The sequence below is a fragment of the Hemiscyllium ocellatum genome, chromosome 2 (assembly GCF_020745735.1).
Source record: "Hemiscyllium ocellatum isolate sHemOce1 chromosome 2, sHemOce1.pat.X.cur, whole genome shotgun sequence".
NCBI classification, from domain to species: Eukaryota; Metazoa; Chordata; class Chondrichthyes; order Orectolobiformes; family Hemiscylliidae; genus Hemiscyllium; species Hemiscyllium ocellatum.
The window spans coordinates 36,827,167-36,848,954 of NC_083402.1; the positions used below are offsets into that span (position 1 = coordinate 36,827,167).

Sequence of the window (21,788 nt, forward strand, 5' to 3'; positions counted from 1 at the left end):
CATGGAAGTAATTTACTGGACAATACAATGAAGAAAATATTGAAATTATTTGGCAGGTCCTAATTACTCTCTTTAACTTTGTGTTTAGGATGATGCACCTCTTTTGCAGCTGTCTTCTGTGGAAGATCTATTGCCAAATAAATATTTCCCATCCAACTCTACTCAACTGAAACTCCACTTTACAAGAGAACTTTCATTTCCATTTACCTGCTATGTAAAATGACATCTGAACAATATCTTTTTTTAAGTCATTGAACTTTATATAGTTTAATCTCTTTAAAATCTCAGCGATGGCTCTAAATTTTGGTCTGGAGAGGCCTTCAACAATACCTCCCTCAACAAATTCCATTGCACGAGACACAGTTTCCATGATTTTTTTAAAAACACTTTTTTGGTTTCACAACAAGATTTCAATGCTGTACCCAAGATAAAGGTCAGCAAATAATTAGTAGGTAATAGAATAAAAATGCAGAGAGAGGACGATGCCTCAAAGATGGCATTACACACCTCTGCATAATATCTGTCACTTAAGCACTGTAATATTTAAAGCGTGGTACTTTTGGATTTCATTTTATGTGTATATATAATTAATGGTTTTAGTTCCACATTACCCATTTTAGGGCACTGTAGCAGAAATCTATTTCTTAGTAATTAATCTACCTGTTGCTGATTCTGACCATCCCATAGAAGAAATCTTCAATTTAGCCATTGATTCTGTCATTTGCAGCAGCTGAGGACAGGAGGAACAGAATCTAATGAGTAGCCGAACATTTAAAAAAACCAAAAGGCCCTGGCAGTATTTTAATCTATTAATGCTCATTGCCATAAACATTGATGGATTCTAGACCACCTGAATTGAAAAGATGTGTCACATTTGTCAGACCCAGGTATCTCCTGGTCCCTGGCTACAGGAAGCATCGATATTGGCCCTGAAGAAAGCTGCACACCGGTTCTTACCCCAAAAAATTATCAACAGGAGAGTCAAGGGGGCAAGAACATTAGCTAACATCTTGCAGAATGGTAAGGTTCATTGAAGGCATAATAGTCTGAATGGCCTTCTCATGCTCCTATTTCTTGTGATCTTATAAAAATGTTAGAGCAATCCAATAGCATACAATGTAAAAATTAAAAATGCAAATAACTCCTTTAAAAGCTAAAAATGATAGTTACTGCAATCAAATCTCAGGTTAGCATGAATGATTTTATGTGGCATGAACAAATCATTTATATAAGCTGCTAGCTGCTCTTTTACTCAAAATGCTGTCCTGCCAAGGTACATCTGAAGACTGATAGGGGAGAACTGAAATACATTTTTGATTACATTCCTGCTGGCTATAATGTCATCAAATTCAAACAAGATTGTGCAAACCAGAATTAAAGTGGTTTAAATTGTTGTTCAAGTACAAGAACATGACTCTTATATTAAGGGTTTAGTGCTTACCATGATTGTGGAGAGGAAAGACTGGTGCAACAGTGAAGGGAGTAAGGTTTGCAATCATGCTATGCTCAGGAGGATATCGATACTTATTTATTTTATCATAAGTTCATCATACTTCATGTGAGGAGTTCTCATCATCTGCCAAATGTTCAGCACATGCTCACTACTTAGCTAATGACTATCTAGTGGCACTATTCCTTAATAGAAAGCAATGCATAGTACTGTAGAAGAAATTCCCACAGCCAGGCCATCTGAAACCCCATAACAAATTGTGGAATCTATCAATATTTTGGCAGGGTTACCACTGACCAGAAAGTGAACTGGATCAAATGTGAATATACTGTGGTTACAAGGATAGGTCAGAGGATGGAAATTTTGTGGTAACTCATTGCTTGACTCCCCAACCACCACATACAAAGCATAATTTCAGGAGTATGACTTCAGTCGATTGAATAAATGCAGCACCACTAACATTCGATAAGCTCGACACTATCCAGGACAAAGCAGCTACTTAAGTGATCTTATATCCACCATTTTAAATATCACTTCATCGACTACTGATGTATCGTAGCAGCAAGAGCATGATTGCAAAAAATGCTGCAGTGACTCACCAAGGTTCAACAGTACCTTCTAAATCCACAACCACCACCACCACCACTACACCTGGAATGACAAGTGCAGGAGGCACACTGGAACGCAACCTGCAGATTTCACTCCAAATCACACACCATCCTTATTTGGAAAAATAGTTGCTTTTCTTTGCTGCTGTTAGCTCAAAATTCTGGAACTCTCTCCCTAACAACACTGTGGGTCTACATACATCTCTTGAACAGCAGTGGCTCAAGGTGGCAGCTACCATTATCTTCTCAAGGGAAATTAGGAATGTGCAATAAATGTTGGCCTAGTTAATGAAGCCCACATCAAATTAACAAAATAGAATTAATAAAATAAATGCCAAAATGAGTTTAGAATTACACAGTACAAAATACACCCTTCAGTCCTGCAAGTCAACACCCAGAAAATCTAGATTAGTGTGGTGCTGGAAAAGCACAGCAGGTCAGGCAGCATCCGAGGAGCAGGAAAAATCAACATTTCGAGCAAATGCCCTTCATCAGGAATACAGACGGGGCAAATGCCCTTCATCAGGAATACAGACGGGGCAAATGCCCTTCATCAGGAATAGAGGCAGAGTGCCTGCAGAGTGGAGAGATAAATGAGGGGGGGGTGGGGGTGGGGGTGGGGAGAAAGTAGCATAGAGTACAATAGGTGAATGGGGATGGGGATGGAGGTGATAGGTCAGAGAGGAGGGTGGGGAAGGTAGATGACCTTCCTTCTCTCTCTACAAGAATCTCAGTGAGTCTCTCTCTCACTGCAACCTCCAGGTCATCTACCTTCCCCCACCCTCCTGTCTGACCTATTACCTCCATCCCCATCCCCATTCACCTGTTGTACTCTGCTTTCTCCCCACCCCCACCCCCCTCTCATTTATCTCTCCACTCTGCAGGCACCCTGCCTCTATTCCTGATGAAGGGCTTCTGCCTGGAAATGTCGATTTTCCTGCTTCTCGGATGCTGCCTAATCTGCTGTGCTTTTCCAGGACCACTCTAATCTAGACCCATAAAATCTACTCTAGTCCCACCTTCCAGGACTTGCTCCTCCACCTGCCAATTACCTTAAGATTATGCATCCTTCTTAGTGACCCTTCAAATAAGGGGAACAGATGCTTTTGATCCACACTGTCCACACTCCTCATAATCTTACACACCTTTAGATTAGATTAGATTAGACTTACAGTGTGGAAACAGGCCCTTCGGCCCAACAAGTCCACACCGACCCGCCGAAGCGAAACCCACCCATACCCTTACATTTACCCCTTACCTAACACTACGGGCAATTTAGCATGGCCAATTCACCTGACCCGCACATCTTTGGACTGTGGGAGGAAACCGGAGCACCCGGAGGAAACCCACACAGACACGGGGAGAATGTGCAAACTCCACACAGTCAGTCGCCTGAGGCGGGAATTGAACCCAGGTCCCTGGTGCTGTGAGGCAGCAGTGCTAACCACTGTGCCACCGTACTAAGTCCATTTCAGTCTTCTCTGCTCTGAAGAAAACAACCTGAGCTTATCCAGCCTCTCTTTATAGTGAAACTACTCCATTCCAGGCAACATTCTGGTGAACTTCCTCAGTACAATCATGTACATCCATATAGTGTTTTAACCGGAATTGCGCACAGTATTTCAGATGTGGCCTAACCAAAGTTTTATACAGCTCCAACACAACCTGCCTGCTCTTATAATCTAGGTCACAACTGATAAAGGGAAGTGTCCTATTTGCCTTCTTAACTATCCTATTAACTTGCCCTTCTGCCTTCAGGGATTTGTGGATAAGCACCCAAAGACCTCGCTGCTCACCTAAGCTTCCTAGTCTCCTGCCATTCACTGAGTATTCCCTTGTCTTGTTACTTCTTCCAAAGTGCATCACCTCACACTTATCAGGGTTAAATTCCATGTGCCCACTGATCTGCCCATCTGACCAATCTGTCTATATTCTCCTGTCACCAAAAAACTTCATTCTCACTGTCAACCAAGCAGCTCCCCTGCCCAGTCTCAATTTAAAAGTCCTGAAACCATTGTCATTTATAGCATGAAAGTGTGTAGGAAACAACTTGGATCTTGAGAGTTTCTTCCTCTGCCATGTAATATATATGGGCTAAAATGCACTTTAATTTCAGCTGCAGTAAGGATAACTAAATGTAAGATACCTTCTCTTTCATTGAAGCAAACTTTGCCACTCCTTTTCGTTTTTTCTTAACTTTTTTCTTCGTTTCTGTTGCACAGTACGACAATAGATCCACTTGAGAATGAAACTGATACAGACCACTCTCAGTATCATAATAATAGTAAATTCCAGTGTTTGGGTCATAGTAGAGTTGGTTTGCCTTAAGAACACAAAAAGGTTTAGCCATAAATTCTTAATGTACAATTTACTTTTTAGGATGTAATTTCATGCGCAATATATAGTCACTCAGCTGAACAGAATTTGAGTATTGTCGGAAAAAGATTTTTTGTCGAAGCTTTTTACGATTCACAAGAAATATGAAACTAAAGTGAAAACTGTAGGAGGAGAGTGTGGATTGGTTGGCAAGTAACTCTGATTAGTTGTTAGTCATAACTGGCACGGTCTCCATGGTCCAGGCAATATCAATCAGCACTCTCTAATCAAAGAGTATAAAAAAGTTGTTTTCACTTACAACAGGGTCTGGACCCGATGGGTCAATGGGCTGAGAAGTGGCAGATGGAGTTTAATTCAGATAAATGAGAGGTGCTGCACTGTGGGAAAGCAACCCTTAGCAGGACTTATACACTTAATTATAAGATCCGAGGGAGTGTTGCTGAACAAAGAGATCTTGGAGTGCAGGTTCATAGCTCCTTGAAAGTGAAGTCGCAGGTAGATAGGATAGTGAAGGCGGCGTTTAGTATGCTTTCCTTTATTGGCCAGTATATTGAGTACAGGAGTTGAGAGGTCATGTTGCGGTTATACAGGACATTGGTTAGGCCACTGTTGGAATTTTGCGTGCAATTCTGGTCTCCTTCCTATCGGAAAGATGTTGTGAAACTTGAAAGGGTTCAGAAAAGATTTACAAGAATGTCGCCAGGGTTGGAGGATTTGAGCAATAGGGAGAGGCTGAACAGGCTGGGACTGTTTTCCCTGGAGCGTCGGACGCTGAGGGATGACCTTATAGAGGTTTACAAAATTATAAGGGGCATAGAGAGAATAAATAGGCAAAGTCTTTTCCCTGGGGTCAGGGAGTCCAGAGCAAGAGGGCATAGGTTTAGGGCGAAAAGGGAAAAGAGAGAGACCTAAGGGGCAACTTTTTCACACAGAATGGAATGAGCTGCCAGAGGAAGTGGAGGAGGCTGGTACAATTCCAACATTTAAAAGGCATTTAGATTGGTACATGAATAGGAAAGGTTAGGAGAGATATGGGCCGGGTGCTGGCAGGTGGGACTAGATTGGGTTGGGATATCTGGTCGACGTGGATGGGTTGGACTGAAGGGTCTGTTTCCATGCTGTACATCCCTATGGGTCAATGAATGCAAGGCAAGAAAGCTTTGACAACATTTGTTTTTCTTTCCAGTAATGTTCAAAATATAAGACACACACACACATTATACACTGGACTCTAGAAAACTGAAACAAAGGACAGCTTGCATTGTACTGATGCACAGTATGCTTCACTGCAGAGTGCTAATAGGCAAATCTATGTCTGGAAGTGAACATAACAGAAGCTAGTGTTTCCAAATGTAAACTTCTAGTAATATTGGGGAGAAAAATAACAGAGACAAGATAATTCTTAATGACAGAGAGCAATGGATGTGTAAACTGTAGTCATACCAATATATCATGTTTAGCAGAGAACAAGCAATTTTTTTCTCTGCTGGAAAGGGGCAAGAAGTAGTAAGAGAGAGAAAAAAAATGGAAGAGGTAAGGATTTAAAGGATGAGTATTAATTTAACAATCAATTCTTTTTCTAATTACCTTTTATCTTCATCCTATCTCTCCTGAAAGTTTTGATCTGTTATTGACTACAATTTCATGCTGGTTTGAGCTTTCAGAGAGACAGCAAATTCTTATCAACATGAAGCAACATAGCCTAGCTGTTTCTGCCTTTGGGTAACATATGAATCCAAAAGTGTTTAGTGGATAACAGTTTAAAATAGAATCCTGGCCCTTTTTTTGCCTCTCTACCAAATGTGCTGATTCTAACTGGAGTGCCATAGCTCTAATTTATCAGCTTAGAAAACAGATTATGAGTCAATTTTGCCCAACAACCACAGGGCCTTTCTAGAATATATGATCCAGCTACTCACTACGTTTAAGTCACTGAGCTCATAGAAAAATGCACTGGTACACTACCTCACAATGTTTTAAAATATCTTTTGTTTTGAAATGGCCAATGCTTCTAAACTTGAAATTAAATAGTATTATGAATTTACAACGATCTGCTTTAGTGTTCAAAATTATGAGGGGTTTTAATAGATATGCAGAAATAGTTATTTTGGTAGGAAATTAACGATTGGAGACAGAGTTTTAAAATAATTGACCAAAATAGCCAGGGGTGACACAGGGAAATATTTTTAATTAGCAATTTATGAATTACAATGCAGTGGAGTTGGACTAATTAAGAGACCAGGCAAGATGTGTCAAGAGGTCTCCTTTTGGCTGGATAATTCTTATCAATTTGGAAACATTTTTCCAATCTTATCTTAATTACTGTTATTGTATCTGCTTCAATGACTACTTATGTTGCTTTACCTATTCTAATAACGCTCTTTTATATAAATACTTACAATCTTACATCAACCACCACTCAGTTTGTTTCTAATTTCTGAAATCAGTGAAAATAATCACTATTAATCCTTTTAAAAATCTTTCAATTTTCACAAATTTAAATCAATTCTATCATTGACTTTTGTTGCAGTGAATGCAGTCATGATTTATCCAGTTCTTCAACTTAACAAACCTTCTGACCTCAAATCATACTCCAAAACGATCATCTTTACTACAGTTCCACTATACTTTTATAAACAAACTATCCACATTATTCATAATGTGTCCAATCAATATTTTGTGCCAATTTATCATTATACCATCACTATCAAATACTATTAGATTACTTACAGTGTGGAAACAGGCCCTTAGGCCAACAACTCCACACCGACCCGCCGAAGTGCAGCTCACCCATACCCCTACATTTACCCCTTCACCTAACACTACGGACAATTTAGCATGGCCAATTCACCTGACCCGCACATCTTTGGACTGTGGGAGGAAACCGGAGCACCCGGAGGAAACCCACGCAGACATGGGGAGGATGTGCAACTCCACACAGTCAGGTGCCTAAGGTGGGAATTGAACCCAGGTCTCTGGCGCTGTGAGGCAGCAGTGCTAACCACTGTGCCACCGTGCCTCCCACCTTTATGATAAAACATAGTCCAGTAATAGTTTAGATTGTTAAAAATTATCAATAAAAGTTAATTAAATAATGAAACAAAAAGCTCATTTAAGATTAAGGTGCAGCAATGCATATTACCGAATCATAGTAGTAGCCGGTACTGTAATCATAATACATCCCACTGCTTTCATCGTAGGTGAAGCCTGTCTGTGACATGGCAGCTTCTGCAGTAGCACGCAAACTGTCTGCCAATGATGTATTCTCCAAGTCCTTGAAAGACAAGATAAAAATGTTTTAGATCAAATATGTATTGATGCATTTAGTCTTTGGAACACCAAATGTGATGAACTTCTGAATTTTATTTGAGCTGCATTAATGAGGGATCAGGATTTTATTTTATGTAACGTACAATCATTTGACAAAGAAGGAAACTTTAAGAGCAATGATTCAAATGATAGCAAAGAGGTGGTTTCTGACAAGAAGGGGAATATATGGAATTACAAGGGTGGAGAAAGGATTCAACTGCGTGGGTCCTGGGAAACTAACAGCATAGCTGCCAAGATGAGAAAAAGAGTGGATAGTTCCAAAAGCATTGTGAATGACTTCAGAAGACAAGTATGGTCAAGGACCATAAAAGCATTTGAACATAAGAACAAAAATTTTAAATGAGGAGAAATCTTGAAGTTAACCTGAGTGATAGGTGAGTGAAGTTTTGCAGAATAAGGAACAGAAATTGCAAAGGAATAATGGCCATTTTGAAAGTGATGGGGATCACACTTGAGCACAGAAAACCATTTACACAACCAATAATTGCTACAGTATGTTAGGGTCAACTGTAATAAAGATTGCAGATGACGAAGAATTTGCTTAAAAGCTATTCAGAGATATTTCACTGATCATTGTGTCACAATTAAACAATCGTCCCCATAACAATATGCCTGCAGTTCAAACAAAAACGTGTTTGTTCATTCTGGAAATCCTGACATTTCACTTGAGGAACAGCCATCATGTATAACAAAAGGTGGAGTAGGTAGACCCAAGAATGACATTATACACAAGTCTCATTAAAACCAAAAACAGATGGTAATAAACTAGAAAGATCCCTCTACGAATGTCACAATTTGACCTTTGAATACTAAATGCACCGTATATTAATTTAAATGAATACTGGCAGTTTCCAGTATTTAGGTGCATCCATTTTCACAGATGGACCTGTTGTCCTTTTTGTTTAAGTAAGTTAGATTTATTGACAGGTTATACAATTGTAGCTGCATTATTACTTTTGTGATAGGTTGATCACTTAGTTGTTTACAACTGAATTTGTCCACAGACCTCCAGCCACAGCACTATTCCTGTCACTACCTGCCATTCTTCACTCTAATTACATGATTTCTGCCAATTGCTGTCAAGGATTTGCAGGAAGAAGAGGAATTCACATACAGGGAAGGCAGGAAGATGCATTTGCACAGGTATTTACCAGCTAAAACGACTAGCTTCAGACACCAGCAAACTACTTAACTCAGATCTTATATGCCCCACTATTTCATGAAGGTGGCTGTGACAACAACGTAGTCTGATTTGCAGGTTAAGGTGCAAGGCATGATGCCATCACTCATACTGCTGTTTATGTTATTTCATTCAAGTATTAATACTTGAGCAAGTGCTTGTTCTCTGCTAATCCCTCTTGAGATGTACAGATATGCCAGTAGTTTACACACCCATTATATTCTCTATCAGTATGAAATATCTTGCCTTTGTTTGCTTATTTTTCCGTCTAAAAGTTACCAGAATTTCCAATTTGTCCTGAGAAACGAACAAGCGAATTGCTATCACCTATTGAGTAGAAGCAGATGTAGTGTACACATGTTCTTTTCATCTGAAACTAACAGGCCCCTGTAATAACCAACCAGCACTTTCTTCTCATGGAATATATATTTTGGTTTTCTCCTTGAATTGCTACTTCTTGTGAATTGTCTTGATGAGTGAAGATGAAAAGCTTTGACAAAGTGTGTTTTTCCTCAGCAATACTCATACATTAATTCGGAGCAATGTTTAATCTTAACTCTGGTCCAATTCATGACATATTATACTTACTTCTGCATTTTTAGTGTAATGGTCTCCATATCCATCCAAGTGTGTTGATTTATCAGGATATTCTATGTACTGATAACCATCTACTTGGACATTTTCTGTATACTGATGGTTGCCTGCTTCAATCTGTTCTGTGAATTGACTACTGCTTGCTTGATCCTGTTCAGTGTACTGATGGCTGTCCGTTTGAGCTTGTTCTGTGTACTGATGGATGCCTGTTTGAGCCTGTTCCATATATGCTTGGCTGCCTGTTTGAGGCTGCTCTTTGTACTGGTGACTGCCTATGTGAGCCTGTTCTGAGTAATGATGGTTCTCTTTTTGAGTCTGTTCAGTATAACTAATTGTCTGTGCTTGTGTTTGAAACGGAGTAGAGGCCTCAATCACAGTCTGAACTTTTCCACAACCTCCATGAATTTTGAGCACTGATACTTCATTCCTGCCATTTTGATCACAGTTCGAGTGGTTATGAAAATCCAGAGCTCCATTCTGGAAATAATCTAGGGAATAGAAAGACAAAGTGTCATCACAAAATTTTGACACTACCATTTTCTAGAATATTTAATTTGTGTATTTCCCGAACAGAATTATACTATAATTTTCTTTAGAAAAATGTTAACATTGCAAGCATATGTGGAGTTGCCAGAAATAACTGTTACTCAATTCTGGGAATTGCCTCCAATACTTTTGTAAATGGATCAATTGTTATCAGCTGATGAATAAGCAGTGAAATTAGAAAAGTTGTAGAGTAAAACCATCTCCTGCCAGCCTGAGACAAAATTTTATTTTCTCCAGCCAATTCTCAACGCCTACCTTTATAATGAGGGGAAATGCAAACATCAGTCTGAACTCCGATATCAACTGTGCCAGTTTCTTCCTTGTCTCCTTCTTGGACTTTTTCAGTCAAATCTTTAACCTGTAAATAAGGGACAATATTTCACTTCCTTGCAGATGACAAAACTACTTTTAAAAGTCAATGTTAATCAAAAACGTTAGTTTCACAGGATGTAGTAGCATAGCGACAGCCATTCGGCTCAAATGGTCTCTACAACAGTTCATGTTCCAATATAAGCCTCTTCCCACGAATGCTCAGTACGACCATGTATTCCTTTCTCCATCATTGGTGGGGGGAGTGGCTGGAGGGAGAGGGGGAGACAGATAGACACAGGGACAGACAGATACGGAGACAGAGAGAGAAAAGGAGCGCATGCCAGAAACAGCGCCAAGCAAACTTAATGATGAAGTGTCAACCTGGTAAAGTCACCAAACTGAACTACTGCTGTGCTAAACAACTTAAGCAGCAAGTGATTGACAGAGCTTAATATTCCCACGACCAATAGATCAGATTTAAGCTCTGCAATCCTTAATGATGGTGGATAATTAAACAACTCACTGGAGGGTGGCTCCTCAGATATCCCCATACTCAATGGCAGAAAAGCAAAAGGGAAGGCTGAAGAATTCGCAACAACCTTCAACCAGAGGTGCCAAATAGGTGATCCATCTCAGCTTCCTCCAGTGGCCCACAGCATCACAGTTTGCTCAGATACACAAACAGTAAAACAAATTCAACCCAGCTAATTGGATTGGAGGATTTGAACTATAGGGGGAGGCTGAACAGGCTAGGGCTGTTATCCCTAGAGTGTCGGAGGCTGAGGGGGTGACCCTATAGAGGTTTACAAAATTATGAGGGGCATGGATAGGATAAATAGACAAAGTCTTTTCCCTGGGGTCAAGGAGTCCAGAACTAGAGGACATAGGTTTAGGGTGAGAGGGAAAGATATAAAAGGGACCTAAGGGGCAACTTTATCACGCAGAGGATGGTACGTGGATGGAATGAGCTGCCAGAGGAAGTGGCAGAGGCTGGTACAATTGCAACAGTTAAAAGGCATTTGGATGGGTATATGAATAGCAAAGGTTTGGAGGGATATAGGTCGGGTGCTGGCAGGTGGGACTAGATTGGATTGGGATAAATGGTCAGCATGGACAGGTTGGACCAAAGGGTCTGCCTCTGTGCTGTATAGTTCATTGATGTCTTCCAGGGAAGGAAATCTGCTATTCTCGCCAGGCCTGGCTGACATGTGACTAAAGACCTACAGCAACATGGTCGACTCTCAGCTACACTCTGAAATGGCCTAGCAAGCCACTTATTTGTCTCAATCATTACAAAAGTTTCAACAAAGAAATTAAACCGGACAGACTATCTGGCATCAGAAATGACAACAGCAAAACAACCTTGCGAACTCCTCCTTACTAACATCTGAGATAGTGGTCAACACTGGGAGAGCTGTCTCACCAATTAATCAAGCAACAGCCCAATATAGTAATATTCATGGAATGATACCTTTCAGACAATGTCCCTAATAACACAAATCACCATACATGGACATGTCTTGTCCTAAGAGCAGGACAGGGCCACAAGAGGTGGCAGCACAATGATGTACAGTTGGGACAGAGTTGCCCTAGAAGTCCTCAAATCTAGATTAGAGTGGTGCTGGAAAAGCACAGCAGGAAAATCGACCTTTTAGGCAAAAGCCCTTCATCAGGAAACCCTGCCCGAAACGTCGATTTTACTGCTCCTCGGATGCTGCCTGACCTGCTGTGCTTTTCCAGCACCACTCTAATCTAGACTCTGGTTTCCAGCATCTGCAGTCCTTGTCTTTTTACCTGGAAGTCCTCAACACTGACATCAGATCTTATGAAATCTTATGACACCAGTTTAAACACGGGCAAGGAAACCGACATCTGACTATTGCATACCATACTTCCTCAGCTGGTGAACCAGTGCTCCTCAGTGGTGAGCAACACTTGGAGGATGTACTGAGAGTGTCAAGGGCACTGAAGGAAATACCCCACCAAGAGTACAATGTTCAACACCAAGAGTGGGTCAGCAGCAGCACAGATGATTGAGCAAGTCAGGTGGCAAAGTACATAGCTCCAGAAAGAGTCTACGGCAGGTGGTAAGGAAACCAGAGGGAAAAACATCCTCACCAATCTGCCTGCTGCAGATGCAGATATCCATGGCCGTATCGGTAAGAGTGACCACTGCACACTCCTTGTGGAGTAAAAGGTCTGCCTCTCTATTATAGAACATGGACTTCAGCAGTTCAAGAATGCAGCTCAGCACCATCTTAAAGGGAACTAATGATGTGCATTAAATGTTGACAGAGCCAGCGACACTCATGTCACCACAAGTGAATTAACAAAAAGCTACAATACTGGTATCAACACAAAAATGTGGAAAACTTTTCAGGTAGACACTGTGCACAAAAGCCAATTACTTTTCCATCAGTTTGATCTTAATTATTAGTAAAATATTAGAAGTAGTAATATCAACAGTGTTATCAACCAGGACTTGCTTAACAATGACCTGATTATTGACACTCAGTTTAGTTTCTGGCAAGGCCATTCAGCTCCTGACCTCATCGGTTCCTATTTGAACCAAAGCTGCAAAGACCTGAACTCCAGAGGGGAGGCGAGCGTGACTTCTCTTGATATCAAGGCTGCATTGGAACAAGTGAGGCATCAAGAAGCTTTAGCAAATCTGAAAACAATGGGAAATAGAAGGAAAATTCTCTACTGGTTGGAGTCAAACCTAGCACAAAGAGTGAGGATTGTGATTTGTGAAGCTGAAAATGTGTTGCTGGTTAAAGCACAGCAGGTTAGGCAGCATCCAAGGAACAGGAAATTCGATGTTTCGGGCATAAGCCCTTCATGCATTCCTGATGAAGGGCTTATGCCCGAAACGTCGAATTTCCTGTTCCTTGGATGCTGGCTAACCTGCTGTGCTTTAACCAGCTACACATTTTCAGCTGTGATCTCCAGCATCTGCAGACCTCATTTTTTACCCCTTGTGATTTCTGAAGACCAAGCACCCCAACTCATGGGATTGCTGCAGGAGTTCCTCTGGATACTATTCTGGGCCCAACCTTTTCAGCTGCTTCATCAGCAGTGGACATTCCTTCTGTCGTAAGGTCATAAATGGGGACATTTGAGAACATTACCAAGTATTGACCATAATCCATGATTCCTCAGATACAGAAGCAGTCCATGTCCAAACGCAATAAGAGCTGGACAACATCCAGGTTTGGCCTGCCGAGTAATATTCACACCATACAAGTGCCAGGCAATGACCATTTCTGACAAAAAAAGAATCTAATCATTTCAATATTTTTGGTAAATTGGCAAACAGAATTGTGAACAAAGTTAAAACCTTAGAGGATAGAGAGTCACAATGGAAATTATATTGGGTGAGTGACAGAAAACAAACAGTAGCAGTGAACAGTTAACGTTTGGACTGGAGATTGGTTTATTCTAGATCCCTGTTCTTGATACATTAATGATCTAGAGCTTTGTGTATAGGATACAATTTTAAAATTGCGGAAAAAACAAAAATTGGACGAACTGTAAACCATAAGTATGACCACGAGAATCTTCAAAAGGACACTGATTGATGTAATGTGTGAGCAAGTGGCAGATAAAAAAATAGAGCCACATGAAATGATTCATTTTGGTAGGAAGAATGCAGAGATAATATAAACCATGAGGCAAAATTCTAAAGTGGGTTCAGAAGCAAAGACACATAGGTGCATACATCATTGATGGCACTAGGACAGGGTAGGAGAGTGATTGATAAAGTGTATTGGTTCCTGGGCTTTATAAACAGGTGTGCAGAATACAAAAATGTTATGTTCAACATGTTTAAAGTACAGATTCAGCCTCAAATGAAGCTGAGTTGTGGATACTACTCATTAGGAAGTGCAAAAAAGATTTCCAAGAAGAGTTCCAGAGATGAGTAACTTCAGTCACTTGAACTGGAGAAGTTGGAACTATTCCCCTTAGAAAAGGCTGAGTGGAGATTTGACAGGTATGCAAAATCATGAGGGGTCAGGATAGAGTAGATCAGGAAAAACTTCCCTTAGTGGCAAGACTGAGAACCAGAGAAAACAAATTTAAGGCAACTGGTAAAAACTGCAATGATGACACAAGGAAAACCTATTGCACACAATAAGTGTTTAGGATCTGGAATTCATAGTCCAAAAATGGGGGGAGGCAGAGTCAACTGAGGAATTCAAAAGGGAAATTAATCAATATTGAGGAAGCAAATTTTGCATGGAAATGAGGAAAATACAAAGGAGATGATGCAAGGTGTCAGAGGGCCAGCATGGGCATGACATGTTGAATGGCCTCTTACTGTGTTGTAATCATTGTATGATGAACTCCAGATGTAAAACAGTTATTGTTTAGTATATTTCATTTCAACTTTTACTGCAGAAAATATTTTTAATTTAACATAGATATTGGACTTAAATTTTATTGTATGTTACTTCCTGACATAAGATTACCTGCTTGCGAAGATTTTCATTGCAGCTCTTTGTGTGACTTTGTTCTTGCTGCAAAGCGTGAATCTGACTTTTATAAGCCCTTAACTCTTCCTCCAAATTTCTGACCTTCTGCCTCAGATCATGAAGTTCAGAGTCAGGTTCTGAGTGCTGATCCCCATCTGTGGTTGCCATGTTATAACCATAACCTGCACAAAACAGAACACCACATCCATTTTAAAAAAAACTTGGCTTTTATTTAATGCTGTTCACTGAGCATTTCAAAACATGCCACAACAAAGTGTAGTCATTCTGAAATGTTGATTGAGGTATAAACATTAACCAGGTTAATAGGGTAACTCCCCAGTTCTTCTTTAAAATAGTTCCATGGAACCTTTTATATCCACTTGAGCAGGCAGATAAGTCGTTAGTTGAATGTCTTGAAACAGTACCTTGGTGCAACATTTTCACTGAATGCCAACCCTAGGCCCTAGACTGGGGTTCAAACCTTGTTCCTCATCTTCAAGAGATGGATTTATTAACTGAACCATATCAGAAACATAGTTCATTAGGTTTTTCAATAATTACAATGATCACATCTTAATCAAAATGAAATCAAATTGATTATAAAGACATAAGTAAATATAATAAGCCAAGTGACCACTTTCTGGGATGTAAATTTTCTCCAATAGGTGATTAGCACGTAAGAGTGCAGAGGAATCCCTGCCCTCCCCTTCGCTGTTTGATCACACAGCATTGCCCTTTTTGATGTGAAGGGCACTGCTTGTCACTGGCCACCTGGGTGTTTTCCTTTCTTCCTGGTGGTGAAAATTGAATAAAGATTCGTGCACTTTGTGTCTCACACCTGCACACACACACCATGGGTGCTGGGGAAAAAATAAGCACTACTGCAGTTAGGCGGTAGTGTGGGGGTTTATTTTTTAAAAATTTTTTTAAAAAATCAGGAATGATACACTGCTTAAAAAGAAAAAAATAAATAAACAGGGAATTATCACACAGCATTAAAAGAAAAAAAAGAAAAAAAAAGTGCAGAGGAATCCCTGCCCTCCCCTTCACTGTTTGATCACACAGCATTGCCCTTTGATGTGAAGGGCACTGCTTGTCAGAGGGAGGCCACTCGGGTGTTTCTTTTCTTCCTGGTGGTGGAAATTTGAATAAAGATTCATGCACCTTGTGTCTTTCACTGTTTCTCACACTTGCACATACACAGCATGGGTGCTGGGGGCAAAATAAGCACTACCGCAGTTATGTGGAAATGTGGGGATTAAAAAAAAGAAATAAAAACAGGAGTGTCAGATATGCTGCTAAAAAGAAAATAAAAAGTGCAGAAGAAATCTTCATCATACTCAGTCCAAGTGCTCCACCACTGAATTAAAAGCTGGTACAGAAGTCAACAGTCAGAAACAACTTGATTTCTCAACAAAAAAAAAATGTGCCCCCATTAAAAACTGAAAAGCATTTTAAAAGTACTTGAAGGAATCATACTACTAACCTTTGAACAGATACCTTCCATGACATCTAATTAGCTATTAATTGCCAATATTGGAATGTATTGGTTTATGCAACTACAAACAAGTGTGTCATTTACTTGGTGAATGCAATCACCAGAATACAAGGAAGCTCACCAATTTTCACATCAAAAAGAGAGCAACAACAAATAGTTATATTACAAAACAAATGCTTATTAGACCACTCATCCAATTGTGCATGAGCTCAAAGAAATCAATTACCCTGAACTTTAACAGAGGAGAATAGAGCAATGGTGCTCACTTTCCTCCAGGTGGATGGAGCATGCCCAACATCAAGATCCAGTTGACCCAAACAGAAACAAAAATGATCTGCTTCCCGACCACAGACACAAGTGGAGATACTGAAAGTAGCCAAGGGGTGGATCCGAACATGGAGACAATAGATAAGGGAGGCCCAAAACTTTGGTACGAAGACTCAAGACACATGCAGACAGCTAAAAATATTGGGATAGCTTCTGAGTTACAACCACACACAAATTGTCACTCTTTCCATTCATTTTTTCAACAAAATAAAAGAGCTCTTCATTATTTGCTCCACTATTCAATTAGGGCTGATATGTTCCTCAGCTCATTCTCCTGCCTTTTCCCCATAACCCTTGTTCCTCTTACTAATCAAGAACCTATTTTTGGATAGGATATTCCAATCAAGGCTCCTTCAGAAGTGTGGAGCTGTACTTACATTCTGACAGTTCTCTTGTCAGCAGGGGTTGGAGGCAAAGCCAGATGGAAGAATAGATCCAGAGTGGGCCCCAAGTAGGGAACAGTGACTGAGGTCTCAGGTGGTCAGATCCAGCATGGGAGCAAGGGATATGGAGCGAGGCCAGGAAGTTAGGTATCTGGGGTGAGGGATGGTCAAGTCTGGAGCAATTTAAAAGGAACAACATCAGGTCCCTGGGGAAACTGGTGGACGGAGCCCAGAGGGAAAAGGGATTTTGTTGGGGGCAAACACGTCACTAGGAGAAGAATGAGATTCCTGGAGGTCAGTGGGGTGGGTAGGGAATTGAGTGCAAGCAGGGTTGGGGACAGATCCCAGGATGGACAAGGGTAAATCAGGTCCGGGGATGTGATGACCCAATTGTATTAATCGCCAGACTATTAGTCCTGAAACTCAGCTCATGTTCTGGGGACCAAGATTCAAATCCCACCATGGCAGATTGTGGAATTTGAATTCAATAATAAAAAACAGGCTAGAATTAAAAATTTAGTGACGACCATGAAATCATTCAGAAAAACCTGGTCCACTAATGTCCTTCAGGGAAGGAAATCTGCATCCTTACTTATTCAGGCCTACATGTGACTCCAGACCCACGTCAATGTGGTTGACTCTTAACTGCCCTCTGAAATGGCCTAGCAAGCCAGTTATATTGATTGTCACAAAGTCTCAAAGAAATGAAACCAGATGGATTAACTAGCATCAACGTAGGGACCGGAGAAGATATTGGCAGAAACAGCGTTGTTAACCCTGCAAAGTCCACCCTACTAACATCTAGGAACTAGTGCCAAAATTGTGAGAGCTGTCTCACAGACAAGTCAAGCAACAGCCTGCCATAGCCACACTCGTGGAATCATACCTTAGAATATCCCAGACGTCACTATCACCATCCCTGGATGTGTCCTGTCCCACTGGCAGGACAGACCCTGCAGACAATATGACGCAGCGGTATGGAGTAGGGAGGGTGTTGCCCTGGAAGTCCTCAACATTGACTCTGAACCCCATGAAGTCTCATGGCTTCAGGTTAAACATGGGCAAGGGAACCTCCTGATTACTGCATACAGTACTCCTTCGGCTGATGAATCTAATACTCCTCTACGTTAAACAATACTGAGAACGGCAAGGGTATAAAATGCACTCTGGGTGGGAGATTTCAATGTCCATCACCAAGGGTAGCTAGGCAGCAGTACTACTAATCAAGCTGGTCGGGTCCTAAATTTTATACTGTTGACTAGGTCTGCAGCAGTTGGCTTTGGGAACAACAAGAGGGCAAAACATACTTCATCTTATCCTTACCAATGTTTCAGATGCAGATGCAGATGCATCTATCCATTATTGTATCAGTAAGAGCAACCATGGCACAGTTCTTGTAGAGATGAAGTCCTGCCTTCACACTGAGAATAACCTCCATTCTGTTAGGTTGCACTATCACTGTGCTAAATGGGACAACAATCTAACAATTCAAGTTCAGGCATCCATGAGGCATTATGGGCCATCAATAGTAACAGAATTGTCCTCTAGCACAATCTGTAACCTCTTGGCCCTGCAAATCCCCAACTCAACCATTACCATCAAGCCAGGGAATCAACCTTGGTTCAATGGAGACTGCAGGAGGGCAAGCCAGGAGCAGAGTAGGCGTATCTGACAATGAAGTGTCAACTTGGTGAAGCTACAAAACAGGACTACTTGCATGCCAAATAGCATAAGCAGCAAGTAATAGACAGAGGTAAGCAATCCCACAATCAATGGATTAGATCTAAGCTCTGCAGTCCTGTCACACCCAGATAATGATGGAACAGCCCAGCAAATCAGTGCAAAGGATAAGGCTACAACATTCACAGCAATCTTCAGCCAGAAGTGACAAGCAGATGATTCATCTCAATCTGCTCCAGTGGTCCCTAGCATTGCAGATACCAATTCAATTCACTCCACGTGATATCAAGTAACAGTTGGAGATACTGGATACTGCAGAGGCAATGGACCCTGATAACATTCTGGCAATAGTACTGAAGACTTATGCTCCAGAAATTGCTGCACTCCTAGCCAAGCTCTCCCAGTACAGGCACAACACTGGCATCTCCCAGGCAATGTGGAAAATTGCCCAGGTATGTCCTGTACATAAAAAGCAAGACAAATTCAACCTAGAAATTACCACCCCATCAGTCTACTCTCGATCAGCACCCACTCAGCAATAAACTGCTGATTGACACCCAAATGGCTTTCTTAGTACTCATCAGATCACTAAAGATCATGAGCAACATTAAACTATGAATATTTTTTTAACAAGGATCATCTAACTAAGTTGACCTAAAGCAGAGAGATATTCTTAGCACAACACTGTAGGAAAGATATACGGGTCATGAAGGGAATTTAAAACAGATTTATTAATAGTAATACCTGGCTGAACTGCAAGTAGAGTGTACAGTTTTTTTGTTGAGTGATTTGTTTAAAATTCTTAAAATATTAAGATGTACAGAGGGTAAACGAAACAATTTCGGATAGATATAGATTCTAGGTCTATGGAACGTGGATTATAAATCAGAGTCAGATTGTTTGGGAATTAAATTATGAAACACTTCTACACGCAAAGGGTGACAGAAACTTTCAACTCTCTGACAAATGTTAATTTGGTAATGAAGAAAACAAAACTGTTCTATACTAATGGTTAATATCAACATAGAAATTAATTAACTTTGTTAACCAAAGTTAGAGGGATATCCAAGTATATAGAGTTAACTCAGTCATAATCTTATTGAATAGCAGACCAGACTCCGAGGGCTAATTGGATTTCTCCAGAATTGTTTCACTGAACTCAGAACTTAATACTCTGTAATACTCTTAATACATTGTATTTTCTTCGAACTCCTGTATCTTCACTCCACAGTGCTAGCACATGGTGACCATACCTCAAGCTACTGCTGCACCATGACATTCCATCCCACCTCTTCAAAGTGTTTGACTTCTAATACTGATAAGTCAATGTGCATAGTGATCAGTGCACACTTAGTTTTGGACAGTTTTGGTGATTTATTTAAATACAACTTGCTGTAATTTTTCTTTTCACAGCTGTGGACACAAAATTTAAAGAATTTAACTTTATGCAAAGCCTGTATAGTAAATTTAAGTTGATTTTAGAGAGAGAACATTCATGATATTGCCACTTGGCTTAAGACACCTTCTTATAGATTGGTGAAACTTAACTTGCTTACAATTGGAATTGGTAATTGTAAAGGTGTTTCGTGTCAGAGAAGCTAATCTGGTAATCTAAAAATGACCCAATCTGTAATAGGGAGATGTTAGAATTGATCATTAAAGAGATTAGAGCTGCACACTTCACAAAAAAACTCAAGATAATCAGAAAGAGTCAGCACGGCTTGGTGAAAGGGAAATTAAGAGAAACCCAATTTGAGACTTCTTTGAAGGAGTAACATGTGCTATAGATAAAAGTCTGTAGATTTCCTGAAAGCATTTGATAAGATACTATTATCAAAAGTTATTGAGTAAGATATTAGCATGAATAGAAGATTGGCTGGCTATCAGAAAACAGACAGCATGCGTTATTTGGTCTTTGTCTAATTGACAGAATATGGATAAGACAAGCGGAATCCAGCAGAGATTTCTGCTAGAGCCTAATCTTTTTTTGCAATTAACATCAATCACTTACATGAAGGGTACAAATGAAAGGCAGCTGAGCTCACAGTCGACACAAACTGGTAGGAAAATATGCATATAGAAATAAATAGGTGGAGTGAATGGGGAAAAATCTGACAGATGCTGAATAAAATGGGAAAATGAAATTGTACATTTTGACAGAAAGAATGAAAAAGTGTTATTTAAATAGAGTAACAGTTGTGGAATTCTGAGATGCAGGGGATGTTAGGTGTTCTAATGCATACATCACTAAAGGTGATGTATAGCATGTAGTCAAGAGGGTAATGGAATGCAATCCTTTATTGTGAGAGGAAATTAACATAATGAGAGGATGTTATGTTTCAGTTAGAGGGCAAGACGTGACTCAACTGAAGTTTATATAATCCCCAAAAGTTCTTGAAAAGAGGAAATATCCTTTCCATGTCCATATTATCATTCCAGAACTAAGAGACAGTGTTTTAAAATTGGACAGAGATGAGTGAATTTTCCTTGAAGGTTGTGCAATATTGGAAGTCTGTTTCAGAAGATGGCAGATGCAGTGTCATTACATATTTATAAGGCAGAGGTAGACAGATTAGTATTATGCAAGCATATCAATAGTTATCAAGGATAGAAAGGAATATGGAATTCCACACACAATCAGATCAGCCACAATCTCATTGAGGATATAGTTTGAGGGTTGAATGGTTTATCTTTGGTCCTATTTTATATTGACATATTGGAAACCTTTGCACTCTTGCTGTCAAACACAATGTGCCAGTTTATGATAAATATAGATGGAGGAATGTTTGAGGACTCTGGGTCTATAGTCAATGGAGATGAAAGTGAGTACTGCAGATGCTGGAGATTAGAGTCAAGAGTGTGGTGCTGGAAAAGCATAGCAGGTCAGGCAGCATCCAAGGAGTAGGAGAATCGACACTTCAGGCAAAAGCCCTTCATCAGGAATGGCTTTTGCCTGAAACATCAATTCCCCTGCTCCTTGGATGCTGCCTGACTTGCTGTGCTTTTCTAGCGCCACACTCTTGACTCTATAGTCAATGGAGTTGAGAAGGATGAGGGAGGATCTAATT

At 40.3% G+C, this 21,788-nt stretch overlaps 1 protein-coding gene across 1 annotated transcript in view; it reads right to left on the minus strand.

Annotated features, from left to right (window-relative positions):
* aggf1 (angiogenic factor with G patch and FHA domains 1) overlaps window positions 1–21,788 on the minus strand; it is a 56,788-nt gene that overhangs the window by 29,406 nt on the left and 5,594 nt on the right. The window contains exons 3-7 of the mRNA XM_060835819.1: window positions 14,830–15,014; window positions 10,301–10,403; window positions 9,494–9,987; window positions 7,538–7,669; window positions 4,205–4,381 (exon numbers count right to left, since the gene is read on the minus strand). Coding sequence (XP_060691802.1) covers window positions 4,205–4,381; window positions 7,538–7,669; window positions 9,494–9,987; window positions 10,301–10,403; window positions 14,830–15,000 — 1,077 coding nt within the window. The 5' untranslated portion in view covers window positions 15,001–15,014. The remainder of the gene's footprint in view (window positions 1–4,204; window positions 4,382–7,537; window positions 7,670–9,493; window positions 9,988–10,300; window positions 10,404–14,829; window positions 15,015–21,788) is intronic.